The sequence below is a fragment of the Mercenaria mercenaria genome, chromosome 12, assembly GCF_021730395.1.
Source record: "Mercenaria mercenaria strain notata chromosome 12, MADL_Memer_1, whole genome shotgun sequence".
In the NCBI taxonomy this organism is placed as follows: Eukaryota; Metazoa; Mollusca; class Bivalvia; order Venerida; family Veneridae; genus Mercenaria; species Mercenaria mercenaria.
The window spans coordinates 55,134,309-55,153,882 of NC_069372.1; the positions used below are offsets into that span (position 1 = coordinate 55,134,309).

A 19,574-nucleotide genomic window follows, 5' to 3' on the forward strand; every position below is an offset into this window, starting at 1 on the left:
AAAAGATTCTGCTATATTTCGAACTAGATTGTCTACAAAATATACAATTCCAATGTGGTAAATATTAATCTGGCCAAACTCCCCTTTATCAAAATCCTTTGCCAATATAAGCTTTATTATGTAAAACTGAGGTACACCCACCCAAAGCGGAGTTTGGATTTACACACAGTCTGGGTTACTCCCCTTTGATATTAATACGCCATTTGTTCATCGATATACATAAAATACTTTGTAAGTACAGTGACTGTCGCGAAAGCATAACATAAAAACTACTTCCTTTAAAGTTTAAGGTTCGTGTAAAAGTGTTTGGAGACCACCCCTCAGGTGAATTTTGATTTTGGAAATTTATTCTTCGAAGACCGTTTCTGTTTATTATAAATGCACTGAATTGTTAAGAGGAAGTATGGAATACATTATACAAAGGTAAGCTTCTTTGACAATAAGTAGGAGTATTTTGTCATTTTGACAGCTCTACTTTCACTTTCGTTTTGCAATTTTGGCAACTTTTTGACATGTAGAGGGATTGTAGCAATTTTAACACTGGGAGTACCTGGAGAAATATGTTAGGCCCCAATAAGTACAGACCTAATGTCAAAATATTTTGAAAAAGAAGTTTGATTTTTTTTTACAAAACAGAATGTGGACACAGAAAAAGTACATGTTTATAAGAGAAATATTATTGTACCGAACAAAAACAACCTCTCTTGAATGACACGTTTTACTCTTTCTAAAACAGTTTGGTTATACAATGTATGAAAACAAACGCCTATGAGGTCTCAAAACATGAAACAAAAATTCACTCGAGGGTCAGTCTCAAACACTTTACATGAACCTTAATAAAGGATGTTTTTGTTTCTATACACTGATATTGGTTATCAAATCGGGTTATTTTTATCTGATAACACAGGAAAATACAGAACATACCTGCATGTAGTATATAGGTTAACTCACTTTGCATATTGATTGTTTAATACGGTAAGACTTCTATATTGTTCAAAGTTTAAAGTAGATCTAGATTCCGTCATATAGATCTATACAGTAGACTGTAGATGAAAGAATTTTAAGAAATCATATTTTGTTTCTTTTTCTTTAAATTATAAACATATTTGTCGTAAGTGAGTAATATCAGGTTTACAGTTAGTAAAACTAATTTGAGTGAGTAATATCAGGTTTAAAGTTAGTAAAACTAATTTGACGCGATCCTATGAAATATTGGGATAATATTTCCATATGGGCAATCGTCCGAAATTGTGTCGTTCATATCTCAGAGTCGTCAAACCTCACCGGATGGTCATTCATCATGCTGAGTTGTGCACTAGATGTTTTAATAGGGATTTTACACGGCCAGACCATTGTCAGTGTTACTGTCAGTTACTTATAATCAAAATATGCATAAACGGCCATTTTAAGTTTGTGTCAACATGACCCAGGGTAATGAAACATATTCGTAGTATCATTCAGCACGTGAAGCTGCATCTTTAGTTTTGTTTGGGATTTCTGTCGTCAGACCAGAATTATGGCCTTTGTTTTAGTAAAACATTTGCATAACGGCATACAAGTTTGTATCACATGTAAGTCATAAAACATTAGAGGATTGTTTACATGCTATACATGTGAAGTTGTGCCCTTGACTCGGTTGAAAATAAACATAAAGTGCTCAAAAGCTCGTGTTGCAAATATTTGACCTGTAGTGATGAAACTATGTCGGGCTATAATTCAACATGTGAATTTGTGTACCTGAGTTTTGTTTTGGATTCAGTCTGTAAAACCAGAGTTATGTCCCATGACTCAGTCAGAAATACGCATTAATAAGGGCATAAAGTGTCCTATGGACACACACTTTGCCAAATCAGCAGCAGGGTGGTATGATAGTCCTATATTTTGGTACAAAATTGCGGTGCTTTCATTTTTTTGGTTTTAAGCAACGACTTTTACGTACAAAAATGTCAACATGCTACGGAGAAAGGAGGGGGGAGTACGTGGAAAAAATACTATTTTAAGACTTTAAGTTGATTTATTTATGTTATCACGGGAGCTTAAGTAACTTCTAACTTCCACTTGCATAAAAACGAAATGAAAAGCTTCAGCAGTTTTCGCTAAAGAAATCGTTACAGTTTGAGTACTGCTGTACAAATGACGCAAAAGTAATCGGTTTATTGCAATTCTTTTACAGATTCGTGATGTTTTGAGCACAATTTCGTACAGATTATTTAATTTTATCCGTAGAAACAGTAAAGAAAAGAACCAAATTTTTTAAAATCAATTTATACTCTTAAAAACACGATTTCATCAAAATATAAAGCACCTATACTTTACGTATAACACTGAACTGAGGCACCTCCGTTATTTTCCAAAATTTTAATGTAATATTGTAGGGATAATACACGTTTTTTTTGTGTATTAACGTCTGCAGAAGCCCGCGGGATTGTTTGTGACCGAGACCGAAGGTCGAGGTCAAAACATATCCAAGGGCCCTTCTGCAGGCGTTAATACAAAAAAACAAAACTGTTTTTGTCGCTATTCTTGCAAAAAAAATATATTTCACGACGATTTATGTATTGTTTTCATATGTGATGACTTGACGATTCCGGTACATTTTTTATTTACCATTCCAGTTGTTCTTGGAAACGGTAAACATGTTTTAAATATCCGTATCCAGGGCCTAGAAAAAACAACACTATCAAGAGCACATCCTGAAGGTTTTTAAGCGATTTTTTTCAACTCTCTTTATTACAAACATAAAATTCCCAAATAATTGTTCATATCATTTCACAATTTGGGGGACTCGATCACATTTCAAGAATAAAACTTTACATTCGAGTTAAATTGAGTACGGACACGCAGTTGGAGTACGGATGAGTACGAAAGTAGTGTCAAGTTTCCAAGGTTTATAAATTCTTCGAGAAATTAGATAAAACATTTCGACTGGTACTTACCAAAATCATAAATATGATACCTAAAAACAAAGAATCGCACAGGTAAACACGCCCTTTCTTTAACATTCCGGTTGCTACAAAATCTGAATTGACGCAGAGTTCTAAAAGGGGGAGTAAACAAGGGGAGAGAAACGAGAAAGAACAATGCTGGGAGCAGGGATTTGGCGTTAGTTACTGATCAGTAAACAATTCTATGGTTTAGATTGCATCTTAAATGCTTCAAGAAGAGGTTTTTTTGAAAGAAAAAAGACGCAGATACAGATGTCAGTCTGCGCAGAAAATTTAAAATACGTCCTGGGAAAGCATTTCGGAAATAAAAATTGGGTATTAACAGCACGTGAATTGCCTTGTTTGCACACGATTTTTCTCCCGTTAATACATGGGCGGATCCAGTGAAAAAGTAGTTTTTATGCAAGAATTAGCAAATATGTTTTGTTTTTTTCAGTGCCAAGACTGGTAAGCGGCGTTCATCGCTACTTTGGTCTATACGCCAAAACGAAGATCATTGACAGACCTTGTAGATGTGGTAACTTAGAAAAACGCAGTTACGCTCTTTCCCCTTTTACCCCTGCTCATCACACTATTTACAGGTTAGATTATGTATGAAACAAAATATAGTCCGTGCCCTTTAGAATGCTAGTAAATGATTTGTTTAATAGACAATTTGTGTTGAAAGAAACTAATTGTGCCGAGGGTACCAGTATTCTTAAACCTTGTGAAAATGGTCGTTTCAAAGTTACGTAAAAAATCTTGACATTAACCTGTTGCAGAGGTGAATGTGGTGTAAGGAAGGACACTGCGTGGCGATTGCGCGATTTACGCTGTGGAAGGCGAAGGGCAACAATTTAATTTTAAATTAAATGTCACGTAACAGGATTACGCAAACTTTTTCTGTAAATTTGATGGGTTTCAGGGCGAGGCAGTCATGGGTTTTTCCGTAAAATGTACCACATACGCTGGGTGTTCAAACGGATATTCGGTCGGGAAATGTATCTTGTATTTCTTGTATTATTATTAGCTTCATACACTTATGAACCCAGTATACATAACAAACAGACTGTGTCACCAAAGGACGGGGTTTGAAAAAATAAAACCTGTTTTTTCTATTTGAGAAGTTTACATTTGTAATGGCAGTGGCTAGGATCACGGTACCGATTTTGCGATAACGAAGTTCCGTATCTCCAGATAAACCATGAGGACAGGCTTTGGATTACGGAAGTATTTATGAGACATGAAATGTATACGTTAAATATATACATTTATGTTGTTAGCTTACTTATTTTTCTTAAAAATAGCGAGTTACATGTCTGCCGTTGAATTCTTCATTATCTGTTCGCCATTTTTGATTAAACCATTGCATGGAGGAAATATCGTTGTCATTTCAAATGATTAAGCTCAAAACATGGTAAATAAAACGCCTTTTTTGTCATTGCCTTTTTCATTTAAAGGAATTTTTTATTAACTTTAAGCATTTTTTTAAACGTAAATTTCATGCTCATAAACACTTCTGACTCTTAGCTACCTCAACATTTTGTATATATAGGTTTACACTGCCTTATGAAACAACTGTGTAATAGCAAAGCTTGTATGTAGATCGGGGAAAACATTTTTTTGCCCAAAAAGGAATATTAAGTTAATCAATGTGTCATGAAATTTGTATAATATATTACTAATACAACTGAAATACAACATTGTATATTTATTCTCGATTGCGGAACAAGATAGTAAATTGAGAGAGTGTGTGTGTGTTCGGGTTTTTTAAAGTCTTTTCAACACTTTTTCAGTTATATAAACGACGGGTCTACTTGTAGCAGTGAGCACAGTGCCCCAAATTATAGTGTTGCCTCACTGGAATATCACGCCGTAGACACGTGGCTAATCCCCATCCAGTCACAATTTTACTGGGTCCGGGGTGACCAGTCTTGAACTATCCCTTAATGCTGGCACAAGGAGGAAGCTGCTTGTACATTTTATGTCTTTGGTATGACGCGGCCGGGAATCGAACCCAAGACCTCCCGCACTCGAAGCGGACGCTCTACCACTTGGCTACCAGGGCGGTTTAAAATTGACAGAGAGGGAGAGAGGGAGAGAGGAAGAGAGAGATCGCTTTTAATCTATATTTTCTCAGATACACCCAATGAACACACATTTCAAAGTTTGCGTCTCCTTTGACCTAGCGTCCGCCCTTTAGAGCGAGAGATCGAAGTTCGAAATCCCGTCAGGTCGCCTGACCTACAAGGATAGGGTTCGGGAGGTAATGCGCACAGAGAAAATGTGTTTTCATAGTCCAAAATTTTACTTGCCCCTTCAAAAGTCGACCCTTAATAAAACAAAGTCTTATTACAAAACATAAAAAAATGGCACGCGCATGTATTGACAAATAGGCCTATATGTCGAAAAGGTAAAGGAAAGGGTTTTTCCAGCCAAAGAAACAGTCGCCCCTCCCCAAATACCTCCCAAAATTAATGGTTCCTAAGCTCTGGGACGAAAATATTTGTGGCAAATATAGGTGCCTTTATACAAAAAATATAGTTGAAATTTCTAAAAACTAATTTTTCAAGATTTTTGCATTTGCGAGAAGCTATTTCCGCTATTTTATGGGATAAACAGCATTCTAATATAAATACCATATAATTAAACATCCGAACAATACCAAAATACCAGTATTTTAAATGCATTTTCAACACACATGTTACCTTCCTTAACTATGACATGAAACTGAAAACCATTTTTTTTCATACACTGGATACAAGTTTTGGGAAAATACTGTGTCGATTATTTTTACATCTTCGATTTGTTCCGTTAAAACCATCCACGATATGAAATAAAAACGAATCTAAGAATAAAGGGATGATAAATTTAAGTCACTACACTTCCCACTTATCTTGTTTATCCGGGGGCTAATAGGAAAAGTTAGGTGCTTGTACGCACCAGTGAGTTGAAGACGCGACTTTCATACCAACAATATAGGATTGATCATACACCGTGAGCAGTGACATATAAACCCACTTAGCTGGCTTGGGTATGCCACCATATTTCCATCTTCAATGGACTTATATAAAGCAAACACTTATCATGGTATATTATAGTTTGAAGCCAAAAATCTATTGCAAACACATCACGGAGAGGAAAAAGTAATTTAAAATTGAGAATACTGTGCAGACTTTTTTCAATGCAACATCGCTGTGTAGAATAAAATGCGTAATTTAAGGTTGTTGCTCTTGGTTATTTAGTATGAAATGTTCTTGAGGGAATAAAATGTATCTTAGCCTCATCAAGAAACTGAAGCAGATACAATAATTTTGCTTTGAGGCGAGGAATTGTTTTGTTAATGAGATATTAACTATAAAGGGGTTGCGTTTACAAATGTTGGATTGTTATTAAATAATTTACATTGTATATAAACGACTGATTTGATTGTTAAATAAATAGATTTGTATCAATTATACTTCTAGTGACGATTAAACAGCTTCTTCCTGAAAACAAAATGTCAAGACAAAAATTTACTGATGCCCCAGGTGGGGATACCGTACTTTACGATGTGGTGGATGAGAGCAATGGCTACAGACAAGGCACGTTTTTTACCGAAACAATCGAGAAGCATCTCGAAATATTTAATAACCTTCCCAACATTAAATGCAGAGAGGACGACATCCTTTTAACTTCATATCCGAAAACAGGTATACTTACTTTTTGTGATTGATCGATTGAAAGATTAATTGCTTTAGATGTGTGAAAAGTGTTATTTTTGATGTCAGTCAGTGATCTACCACCGTTTTAGTATTGCTAACCAGTTTATTGTTTGTATGTCGGTGTTTTCTGTCTTTGGTCATTTATAACAGAACATTCTCACCAGTGGAAGCAACTCGCAGCATCGGCCTTTTCATAACTTATAGCGCGGTACTCAGTTTCAGTATTCGTAAACGCTGACCTTGTTATAATTTAAGCACACATGGGGACTTTTCTACTGAACATACTAAGAAGGAAGACTGCTTTTGTTTAAAAAAATGAATGCCACCAATAACATTCTTTTCTGAAGCAACAGATAAAATGTTATCGTCTTACCATTTTCGTACGTTACTGCATATATTCACTTAAGGTATGGCCCACCTAATGGTGAAAATTTCAGATGTTCAAAACAATGTTACAGCAATATAATGTATCTAGTGAGAGACTTGTATGCAAAATTTAAACAACTTTTACCGCGCCGTGTTTTTTTTTATAAATTTTGTATAATTCATGATATTTCCTAAAGCTCGAGTAGAGACAGATTTCAAAGTGATGGCCACTATCCAAAACGTTTGCAGTGAATTCATTATACCATCAATTTTGATAAAAGAAACTATTGGTAAACAATTATAAAACACAAAATAAAACTGTGAAAATCATTTTTTCTAGTATGCCTCAAGTAAAGGATTTAGTGAGACAAAATTCTAACTCCAACATTGACAAATTAAGGTCGAGTCCTATTGGACTGTTTTAAATTTTGCTTACTTCATTCAAAAATAACCTTCGGGCAGAAGTAAAACCTACCTAAATTTCTTCCACAATATGTAATCTAAAGACTAAAGGCAAAATAGAGAACTTTTACCGCATGTAACTCAGTATTTTTAAGGATGTCTAACGCTGCTCCCTTCTGTTTCAGATGTAAATTCACTCTGAACAGCAAGAAGTCACTTATCATATGAAAAGTTTTCACTTTTGTACAATTAATCAATAATAAGTCTTGAAAATAGTAAAAACTTACTAGAAAAAAAGAAAAATAAGGGGAAAAAATTTGGTCCCAATGGAGTTTGAACCTATGCCCCCTGAAAAATTTATGTCAACGTAGGTTTATTGTATAAATTGAATACTCTTCAAAAGGAGATACACTATTACACGGATCATACCTTAAGTATACCGACACATACTCAGCCTTTCTCCCCTACGTCCTAGCCCAGATTACATTTCCTAACCTGATTTCAATTTGATGCGTGTGTGGTTGGGGTTGGTGGTGCTCAGTGGGGGACTCATGGACGTTATGGAGTCGTTATGGTCGCTGACTTTGTGTCACTTGCCTCATAACGATCTCGCTTGTTTGTAGAATTCTTCACATGTGAGGAAGGTGACTGGCTGACGGTACCCACGTGCCCGAACATGTTTGAAACAATGCTAGAAGGGGCACTTATAATCTTCCTCCAGCCTCAGAAATTGGAAAAGTCGCCATATTACCTATGCTATGTCAGTGTGACGCTATATCCAATAACAACAAAAAAAATTCATTCAGTTCGAAAGTTAAAAACGTAATTTCTTAATCTTCCTCTCTTACCACGTGTACATGTGTTCCTTACTGGTTATTAGTGTCTCAAATACGCAATCCTGCCTACTCCTTTTTCTCCTCCCCATTTCACTCCTCTAGAAAATTTTATTTTAGACATCCTTCCCACTCATTCTTCTTGAATTTCTCGAGATAACCCCTTCTGTTGTTACCAATATTTCGTTTTACTCACCATACCATTATTTCCCCTCCTTAAGTTAAAAATATGTTATCATGCTTTCCTCTTTAGCTTTTTATCCCCGTTCTGCATTCCGCACCCTCTCTCTCCGTCACACCGCCCAAGATAAAACTAACTTTAGATTTATCATTCCTACAGCGTCCACTGTTTTCTGTCATTTTCACTTTTCTGTTGTTGGCACATATTTTTCAGTAGTCGAAGACCTGTCTTGTTTTGCTTAAATAATTTTGACTTCGTTTATGTTTGGAAATTATAAAAGGCACAACTGTCGGTAAGTTAAACATTAAGAAATAATTTGTTAATGTGTTCTATTAATTCAGTTTGTGCATCCTTTACTTTGACTGAAAGCTTATTTAGAAATTTCATTTTATTTTTAGGTACAAACTGGCTATGGGAAATGTTGGTAATGGTTATAGCAAAATCGAGCAAAGTAACCGGTGATACCAAACATTTAGGGATGATAGAGGGTGTGCCAGCAGAGTTAACAGAAGGCATGCAATCCCCGAGACTCCTTAACACGCACCTAAAGATAAAATATTTTCCAAAGGTGTGTGATTTAACTTAACACTACATTTCCGAAATAAATAAGAATTATATTTTGAAAAAAAAAACCAACTGAATATAATTATAGTATCATATCTGAAATTCAAATTCGTAAAAAATATTTCCAAGTATACTCGCTAAGTTTGATTAAGTTTTACGTTCATCTTTGCATAGTTACTAGTATATGCAAGGGTCAACATTGTAAATGTTATATTTTAACAACTACGCAGATAATCGAAGGGATATATCTTTCTCGTCTTTATGGAAGATTTATAATTTGTATGAATACCATCTTATCTCACATAGGTTACTTTATCATACTGTCATATTCATCAATTGCCAGCTAAAATTCACTGGATATATCATGCATTTTGGCATAGACGTGGAGGGGTCTCTGTGGCCAAGCGGTTTAGATCACTGGCTTAGAATGACTTGCCCCTTACCGCTGTTGGTCCCCCGTTTAGCTCAGTATGGAAGAGCGCAGATCTACGAATCAGGAGGCTTTGAGTTCGATCCCAAGGCGAGGCATGTGTTCTCCGTAACGATTTTATAAAATACATTGTGTCTGAACTATTTCTGTTCTCCACTTCTGAATCAAGTGGAGAAGTTTGCAGTTACTTGCGGAGAATAGGTTAGTACTTCTACAGAATCCTGGAGCACTGTTTAGGTTAACTACCCGTCTTTACATAACTAAAGTACTGTTGAGAAACGGCGCTAAACCCAAAGGAAACAAACATATGACCGATTTTGATTGGAACCTCGTACTGGGCGCGGAATACTGAATGTAAGGAAGTCATCCAGCTGGCGTATGTCGATGGTTTTACTCGGGTGCCCGCTTACGCCTGAAGCAATGCACAGGGAGTCACCAGGAACTTCCTTCACCATTAGAACCAAAATTATGCAGGTAATAGTAAAAAAAAAACCCTACTGATGACGCCGTTCCCTTGTGGCCATAAATCCGTGGTATGGGTTGGGCGTGAACGTGTGTACGTTTTGATGGTCGATAGATTATAGAATATATATTATGTTATTTTTAACAGGGGGTATTTGAAAAGAAGATTAAAGCAGTACTGTTGGTTCGCAATCCCAAAGATGTCGCCGTATCGTTTTACAATCACACATATGGCTTAAAACCCTATGAGTATGATGGGAAATTTGAAAACTACGTTCAGATGTTCATGAGGGGTGAAAGTAAGTGGTTTTTTTTTACCTTTTGTATAAATATCAGTTTACTGTGCAATCATTTTATTTGATTGGCACAGAATCTCGTGGTTTGAGACAAAACGGTTATTTCGTGGAGATGAGAATTCTTGAATTTCAACTTCTGATCATAGAATGATTGGGAATTTGGCTTGTTCGTTGGGATTTAATTTCTTGTGTTGATTCACTCACGAAAATAAGTCCCCCCACAAATAGTAATCATTTTACAGTAATTATGTCTTCCACATGTGGTGGGGGAGCATATTGATTTAGTGCTGTCTGTCTGTCTGTCTGTCTGTTTGTCAAAAGTGTGTCCACTTAACTCCTCCGACACTGCTGGACGGATTTACAACAAACCTAAGAAGAGTGATCATTACCAAACTTAGTTATACATGACGTCAGCATTTTCCGGTTCAGTGATTTTCAGCGTAGTTATTGACTTTGATTCATCAAATTTTATAATCTCTTATATTATGGGACAGATTTTCACCGATCCTTACAGGAGTGATCATTGACAAGCGTCATTATGCATAATTTCAGCAATTGCTCCATTTAATAATTTTCATTGGAGTTATGGCCCTTGATTTGTTGTATTTTGCCTTGTCCACTGCGATACCACCAGGAGGAATAACATCAAACTTCACAAAAGTGATCATTGCCAAGCCTAGATTTGCATATCTTGGGCAAGTTCCTGTTCGATCTTTTGCAGCGGAGTTATGGCCCTTGATTCTTTAAATTCGTGATGTCTTAGCCACTTATATGATAGGACTGATTTCCACCAAACCTTATAGGAGTGATCAGTGCCAATTGTTATTATGCATATCATCTGCATGTTCCGGTTCAGTGATTTTCAGGGGAGTTATGGCCCTTTATTTGTCAAATTTTATGATATTTAAGCAACTTCTCTTACACCTGTGGACAGATTTCGACCAAACAGGAGTTATAAGTGCCAAACCTATAGTTATACATGTCATCGGTATGTTCGGGTTTAGTGTTTATCAGCAGAGTTATGACTCTTGATTTTTCTTGTTTACAGTTTTTACGCTACTTGCTGTATAAAGTTAAGCAACTGCCATGTCTGTTTGTGTATATCGTTGGATTGTTATGACTCAGTGATTTTCCCTGGTGTTTTGGCCCCTAATTTTGTGGCATTCTACAATTTCTGCGCGGCAAGACGTATACGTTTTTCTTGAAAAAACAATCTCTAGATTTTAATATGCTATAATAATGTTTGCAAAAGTCGTACCGCATCAGAAAAGTTATTTGTTAAGTTTAGGTATTTTAATTCAGCCTGACTAATGTTCTTACCTTGTAATATTCAGGCTTCAGAGAAGACCTGATGTGCTTATCATGGCAGTACGGGCATCTAGTTGAAATCACTGACTTCCCGTAAATCAGTTAGAATGCTTACTCCTGTGACAGATTTTCGACTGTAACATCCTTAACCACTCGGCTACTGTGCTCATCTGCATAACCTATATCAGTGTGTACCCTAACTTTCATATATTTTCTATCTGTAGCTGATTACGGCTCATATCCAGAGTATTTGAGAGAATGGCAGACGTTCATCCGTGAAAATCCAGACTTTCCAGTACTTGTCCTGTATTACGAAGATCTCAAACGGGTAAAACATAAGCCATCGATTAATAAATAATTCCCATTTTAGATATTTTAATCATTTCCCTGTTCATGCATCAAGGGAATAGTTGTGTTGATATGCAGAAATTGTTTGAATAATTCCAGTAAGGTGTGGCGGGTTTTTGAAGCACATGTCGTATACTCAATTTACGTAAGAATTAAATCAGAGAAAGTAGTGGGTAATATGGCAGTAATGTGTTCAAAATGTACGAAAGACCCGTGGTGACATTTCAACTTCATTATTTCACGATTTCTGCTTCATGATTTCACGATTTCCACTTCATGAATTCACGATTTCTGCTTCCTGATTTCACGATTTCCACTTCATGAATTCACGATTTCACGATTTCTTGATTTCACGATTTCTTGATTTCACGATTTCCACTTCATGAATTCACGATTTCTGCTTCCTGATTTCACGATTTCCACTTCATGAATTCACCATTTCACGATTTTCACTTCATGAATTACGAATTCACGATTTCATGAATTCACGATTTCACGAAAAAACTTCACGATTTCTTGATTTCATGATTTCACGATTTCCACTTCAGGAATTCACGATTTCTGCATCCTGAATTCACGATTTCACGATTTCTGCTTCCTGAATTTACGAATTCACGATTTCACGAAAAAAAAACCCCACGATTTCTTGATTTCACGATTTCCACTTCATGAATTCACGATTTCACGATTTCTGCTTCCTTAATTCACGATTTCCACTTCACGAATTCACGATTTTATGAATTCACGATTTCACGAAAAAAAACTTCACGATTTCTAGATTTCATGATTTCACGATTTCTTGATTACACGATTTCTTGATTTCACGATTTCCACTTCTTGAATTCACGATTTCACAATTAAACTTCGCGAATTCATGATTTCTTGATTTCACTCGTTCTATTTGGCCTGTTCATTCCGTTACTCTCCATTCGATGAAGTGTAAACATAATGAATGGTCTGGGTTAAAGAGGATGAGTTTATACTCCTGCATCCGTCTGTGTGGAGGTTGGGGAGGGATATTGGTGCCTGTACCAACACAGTATTGGGTACTTTCAACACTAAAACATGTACGAACAAAATAAGATGCCCAAGTACCTTTACTGTTTTAGGCAATTCCAAAATATATATAAGTATGTTTATCATGCCCACGCCATGTATGGCGACGGAGCATTAAGCCTTGCAGTTGTCCGTCCGTCAGTCCGCTATTTTGGAATCCGTCTTTCCGTCTATAGACACATAGGTCTGTTCATTTAAAAGAGAATGCTTGCATGGATTGAATTTATATTTTGTATGTATATCCTTTCCACGCCTGTAACGTCTAAGCCGCTTTTTTACATTTTAAACGGCCATACTCTTGTTCAATTCAGTTTGCATACCATTTACACAGCAGGTGGCAATAGCTTACATGTGAATAAGATGCATCGCTTTTCATTTAATAGCACAAAGATGAGGAGCTTACTAAAACCGAAAAAAGAGACTGGAACAGTTTCACATTTTAAGCAATAATGCATTCTAAAAGTATTGTTTGTAAGTCTATTTCCTCATCAGTTGAGGCATTTTTCACTTTCAGTACCTAAACCTGGTTGTACAATTATATAACACGCCATCTTACATGTAGCGAATATCACCCGCGGTTTTCTACGTCATACATCAGTCATGTGACTAATAAAATCGCGAAAAGTTGAAATTGTACTATAATTATGAAATCGTGAAATCGAGAAATCGTGAATTCTTGAAGTAGAAATCGTGAAATCAAGAAATCGTGAATTCGTGAAGTTTAATGGTGAAGTTGTGAAATTCATGAAGTGGAAATTGTGAATTCGTGAATTCGTGAAGTGGAAATCACGAATTCGTGAAATCGTGAATTCATGAAGTGGAAATCGTGAATTCAGGAAGCAGAAATCATGAAATCGTGAATTCATGAAGTGGAAATCAAGAAATCGTGAAATCATGAAATCGTGAAATCAAGAAATCGTGAAGTTTTTTCGTGAAATCGTGAATTCATGAAATCGTGAAATCGTGATTTCATGAAGTGGAAATCGTGAAATCAGGAAGCAGAAATCGTGAATTCACGAATTCATGAAGTGGAAATCGTGAAATCAGAAATCGTGAAAAAATGAAATGTCACCACAGGTCTTTCGTAAAAATGACACTAGTAATGTAGACTTTTGTGATCACCTGTATTTAAACCAATCCCCACCTCTTCTTAAAATCATGGATATGGGCAAGTTTTCCTTATGTTAGGCACGTGCCATAGTAGTAGTTTGTAGTATACTTTAATATAATTTGACCATGTTTTCATATAAATTATTCCTTAGGGTGCAACACTCTGCTATGCAAAGTGTCTAACAATGAATGAGTTTTAGGAGAAAAGCAGGTCAGAGAAACAGTAAACCCTCTGTCTCGTTCAAATCTGCCTTCAAATACAATTTTCTAACACGATTTACGGATCAAAGTGTAGCCAACTATTCACAGCTTCTATTTTTAGCTACACGATTGTACATATACATTGATTTCTTTGAGAATTAACTTACAGTAATTAAAACATTAGTATAAATACACTTCGAACAAAGGTATCTCAGATATTAAAAAAGAATGATCGGGACTATAATTTAAAACGCCACCTCATTCCACCCAGTATAATCTCACATGATCACAATTGGTGGGGGTTATAGGAATGGTCTCCGTCCGTCTGTCCGTCCGTAACATTTCGTGTCCGCTCTGTATCTCCTAAACCCCTTGAAGGATTTTCATGAAACTTGGGTCAAATTATCACCTTATCAAAACAATCTGCAGAACCCATGAGTCAGTCATGTCGGCTCAAGGTAAAGGTCACAACCCAAGGTCAAAGGTTTGAGCCTTCCATTTTGTGTCCGCTCTGTATCTCTTAAACCCCTTGGAGAATAATCATGAAACTTGGGTCAAATGATCACCTCATCAAGACGATGTGCAGAACCCATGAATCGGCCATGTGGGCTCAAGGTCAAAGGTTTGAACCTTCCATTTCGTGTCTGCTCTGGATCTCCTAAATCCCTTGAAGGATAATCATGAATCTTGGGTCAAATGATAACCTCATCAACACGATGTGCAGAACTTATGAGTCAGCCATGTTGGCTCAAGGTCAAGGTCACAACTTGAGGTCAAAATTTTGTGTCCGCTCTCTATCTCCTAAACCCATTGAAGGATAAGCATGAAACTTGGGTCAAAAAATCACCTTGTCAAGACGATGTGCAGAACTTATGAGTCAGCCATGTCGGCTCAAGGTCAAGGTCACAACTCTTGGTTAAATGTTTGAGCCTTCCAATTTTTGGTCCACTCTGTACCTCCTAAACCCCTTGAAAGAATTTCAAGAAACTTGGGTCAAATAATCGCCTCATCAAGACGATGAGCAGAACTTACGAGTCAGCCATGCTGGCTTAATGTCAACGTCACAACTCCGGGTCAAATGTTTGAGCCTTCCATTTTGTGTCCGCTCTGTATCTCCTAAACCCCTTTAAGGATTTTCATGAAACTTTGGTCAATTAATCACCTCATCAAGACAATATGCAGAACTCATGAGTCAGCCATATAGGCTCAAGGTCAAGGTCACAACTCAAGGTCAAAGGTTTGAGCCTTCCATTTTATGTCTTCTCTGTATCTCCTAAACCCATTGAAAGATTTTAATATGACTTGGCTGTAATATTTCCCTTATCAAGACAATGTACAAAACTCACCCCTGCCAGCTTAAGGTCAAGGTCACAACTCGATTGTTTAATGGTTTCTACCCTATACCCTTTCACTATCCATAACAATGGCGGGGGATATATCTGTCTTTCAGACTGCCTTGTTTATCATTAGAGCGGTTTAACGAACGTTTGTAAATAAGTGCAGTGCGTTTGATTTTTTAGTTTCTACTTTCTTAATACAGACGGTCCACTGTTAATTTTCGATTGACAAACTTATAAATTATGTTGTAACAGGTGGCAGTTATATCCTTTATTACCAGACTGCGTATATTGATAAAGCGAGTCTTTCACCTTTCATTCATTTGCGTCTCTTCTTATGTACATTGGGATAACAAACTGCACTTCGACTACAACAATAAATTTTCAAATTGCTAATATTTTATTTATTACCGGTTTGCTAAACTTATGATTGTCGCAATGATTGTAAAGTGTAGTTAAGTTGTATGCTTTTTATGACGACGATAAAACATGTTTTTTTCCCAGGATTGTCTCTGTGAAATGAAGAAGGTGTGTACATTTCTTGAGATTGATGCTAACGAGGATCTGCTAAAGCAGATTGTTGACAACTGTAACATAGACAAACTACGACAAAGCAAGACGGACAGTATGCCAGAGGAAATGAAGCAACATTTTCTGACAAACATACTGAAGAAAGATTTTTCTATTTACAGGAAAGGTATTTTGAACCAATAGTGTAACAACTTTCAATGTTAATCGATTCGGGTTTAAGCAGTTAGCTGTATAAAGAAATATTTGTTGTAATATAGATTTAGGATATATATATAGGATTAATGTCAAAGTTTACTACTTTGATTTGTTGTTTGCCTAATACATTTGTTTGTGTATATAGTCCCAGTTAGAATCTGCATTAAAACTTACGTAACATTGAAGAAAACAAAACACGCAGTGTCTGTAAGATAAGAAAGAATTAGAGTTTGTGACAGATGCATGACTGAAGATGAATTATCAATGAACAATAAAATAGTACACATTTTCCGAACTGTGCGATTCAGGTGAACAATGCGGGATTGAAATGGGCCAGTATATTTTCCCTTTCATGATCATAGTTCTCAAAGTGTATAGCGATGGGGTATAACATGTACTATAGCCTTTTCTTTCTGGTCTGGTATCGGTAACAAAACCCGCTGCACAACAAACACGGAACACACAAATTGCGGTAGAACAACACAGAACAATAAATACTAGTATTACATTACAAGGAATTCACAAAAGGAACAAAAAATCACAACACAACACAACACATAAAAACGAACCAAAATATTGGCGACACCACTTTGGAACGGTCTGTAGAAAGAAGCTACAGCTAAGGGGTTTAAATCTATTTAACGGGTGCCCAATATTACTCTTGTCACCCGCACCGGTAATCAATAACTAGCAGCATTTCAAGCTAAATGACAACTTCATAGATATACATGTTTATGAGTAGTGTAAGGGAAGGTCGAAACGTTAAAGGCAAACCTCGAAAAATAAGTACATCTAACATATGAAGATCTGTTGACATAGCTACACATACAGTACATTTATACAGTGGAATTTGTGTTGAGATCATACAGCTAAAAATTAAATAACCACTTTTCAGGTCAAGTTGGTGACTGGAAAAACTGGTTTACCGTGGCCCAGAATGAAATGTTTGAGGACTGGTGGAATAAAGAAACACAGACCCTTGATATGTTCTCATTCAAGTATACATGATCACCTCCGCGTACATCATAGGAACAAGTAGCTCAGCTCAAAGTTATAGACATTTGCTACGAAACGCATATATTTCTGTTACGTATAATCTCTCAGATTGTTGACCAAACTAATAATACATACATTTACATTCAATTATAACCCACCAGATAGACATAACGAGGGTTGAGCGCAATACTGCCATAACTCCTTCTTTATTTAGTAGAACTTACGGCAGTATTGCGCTCAACCTTCGAATTACAATCGACAGGTTTGATGGGACACTGGATGTTTTAGTTTTAATAAACGCATGTCTCCGCAAATTGAAAATTTGCTACTAATGGTAAGCCGTCACTAGTGGGGAAACACTTTCCTCTTTACATATAAAACAGGTAAACAAAAACTGAAAAATATGTGTTCCATATTTGCACTTCGATGGTACTCTTGCAATCTTGGATACTATTTGCGAGACGTTGGTTCCGTCATTGCATAACATTTATTATCAGTCGTGTCCATTGAAACGAAGCATCAAAATATCAACTGTAATGGTAATGTTAGCACAATAAATATATGCAGATAGAAAAGTGTTAAATGCTTTCTGATATTACCTTCAACATATGGTTTTACACACAAAAAGTCTAGTAGTTAATAAACCTATATTAACCCTTATCATGCTGGGCACGATTCATTCTGCCTTGCGACAGGTGTAGATCATGATCAGCATGCACATCAAGATCTGCACTGTTCGCGATTCAGTCAGTATCATTTTGGTAAGCACCCTTTTTAACAGTTAATGGTACTGCCCAAATCGAAAATGGACGAGTTCATTATAGAAATTTAGCATGATAAAGCGTTAAACACTCGCTTTGATATGTACATCTCGTAGATCTCCGTTAGATTCGTTCACACGCCTATATAACAGACGTGAAACGCTAGCTTAATATTTAATTAGAAACGCATTTAACAGTGTTACAGCCAGTGCGTGGACAAATATAACGACTTTTTTATGTAACAACAGTTGCAAGCAATGTTTATAGCCTTCCCAGCTGTTATCAGCTGTCCGTACAACGTAATGAATTATGCATGCCATTTTGCAAACGATCCGGTTTAACGCAACAACTGCCGTTTCAAGCAATCCAGCTAGTCAGCCATTCCGAAGGTCAGGAAAAATGTCTGGGGAAACGCTCTTTCCATTAAAAGCATTGCCATTGACAGCAACGGTACAGCAAATGACTAGCATTGCAAAATCATTCTAAAACAGCATATATCGGGAACAGCTGAATTCTCAAAGAAACGGTAAATATCTACAAAAGCCCCAACTAAGGGACCCTGATTTGAGAAGAACAAAGGCAAAGATAATCAAAGTGAATGTCTGTAATTGAATTTTATATTCTTCTAAAAGTTCTGACTTTTTGTAGCATCATTTTGAACATCAACACTTTTTAGCTCACCTGTCGCGAAGTGACAAGGTGAGCTATTGTGACCGCTTGATGTCCGTCGTCTGTCGTGCGTAGTACGTCGTCCGTCAACAATTTCTAAAAAAATCTTCTTCTTGAAAACCACTGGGCAGAATTATACCAAACTTCACAGGAATGATCCTTAGGTGGCCCCCTTTCAAAATTGTTCAAAGAATTGAATTCCATGCAGAACTCTGGTTGCCATGGCAACCGAAAGGAAAAACTTTAAAAATCTTCTTGTCCAAAACCACAGGGCCTAGGGCTTTGATATCTGGTGTGTAGCATCATCTAGTGGTCCTCTACCAAAATTGTTCAAATTATCCCCCTAGGGTTAAATGTGGCCCCGCCCCGTGGGTCACATGGTTTATATAGACTTATAACGGGAAAACTTTGAAAATCTTCTTGTACAAAATCACATGGCCTAGGGCTTTGATATTTAGTATGTAGCATCATCTAGTGGTCCTCTACCAAGATTGTTCAAATTATCCCCCTAGGGTCAAATATGGCCCCGCCCCGGGGGTCACATGGTTTATATAGACTTATATAGGGAAAACTTTGAAAATCTTCTTGTACAAAACCACATGGCCTAGGGCTTTGATATTTGGTATGTAGCATCATCTAGTGGTCCTCTACCAAGATTGTTCAAATTATCCCCCTAGGGTCAAATATGGCCCCGCCCCGGGGGTCCCAAGTTTTACATAGACTTACATAGGGAAAAAAGTTTAAAAATCTTCTTGTCTGAAACCACAACACTTAGACCTTTGATATTTGGTTTGTAGCGTTGATTATGGTCCTCAACCAAAGTTGTTCAAATTGTATCCCTTGGGTGAAAAGAGGCCCTGCCCTGGGGGTCCCAAGTTTTATATAGAAAAAGCTTTAAAA

The 19,574-nt window shown here is 36.7% G+C and overlaps 1 protein-coding gene across 1 annotated transcript; it reads left to right on the forward strand.

The window, feature by feature from the left end:
• Positions 1-212: 212 nt before the first annotated feature.
• LOC123534663 (sulfotransferase 1B1-like) lies at positions 213-17,819 on the forward strand. Its single transcript, XM_053520124.1, has 7 exons — positions 213-231; positions 6,392-6,616; positions 8,809-8,978; positions 10,015-10,165; positions 11,695-11,798; positions 16,027-16,219; positions 17,144-17,819. The coding sequence occupies exons 2-7, from the start codon at positions 6,424-6,426 to the stop codon at positions 17,254-17,256; spliced, it is 924 nt and encodes a 307-aa protein (XP_053376099.1). The 5' UTR covers positions 213-231; positions 6,392-6,423; the 3' UTR covers positions 17,257-17,819.
• The last annotated feature ends 1,755 nt before the right edge of the window (positions 17,820-19,574 follow it).

Bases quoted from the DNA above. Each gene is read 5' to 3' on its own strand.
- LOC123534663 (XM_053520124.1), top strand. From the start codon at position 6,424: ATGTCAAGACAAAAATTTACTGATGCCCCAGGTGGGGATACCGTACTT. The intron at 8,979-10,014 runs GTGTGTGATTTA...TATTTTTAACAG, and splicing joins AGATAAAATATTTTCCAAAG to GGGGTATTTGAAAAGAAGAT. The intron at 10,166-11,694 runs GTAAGTGGTTTT...TTCTATCTGTAG, and splicing joins GATGTTCATGAGGGGTGAAA to CTGATTACGGCTCATATCCA.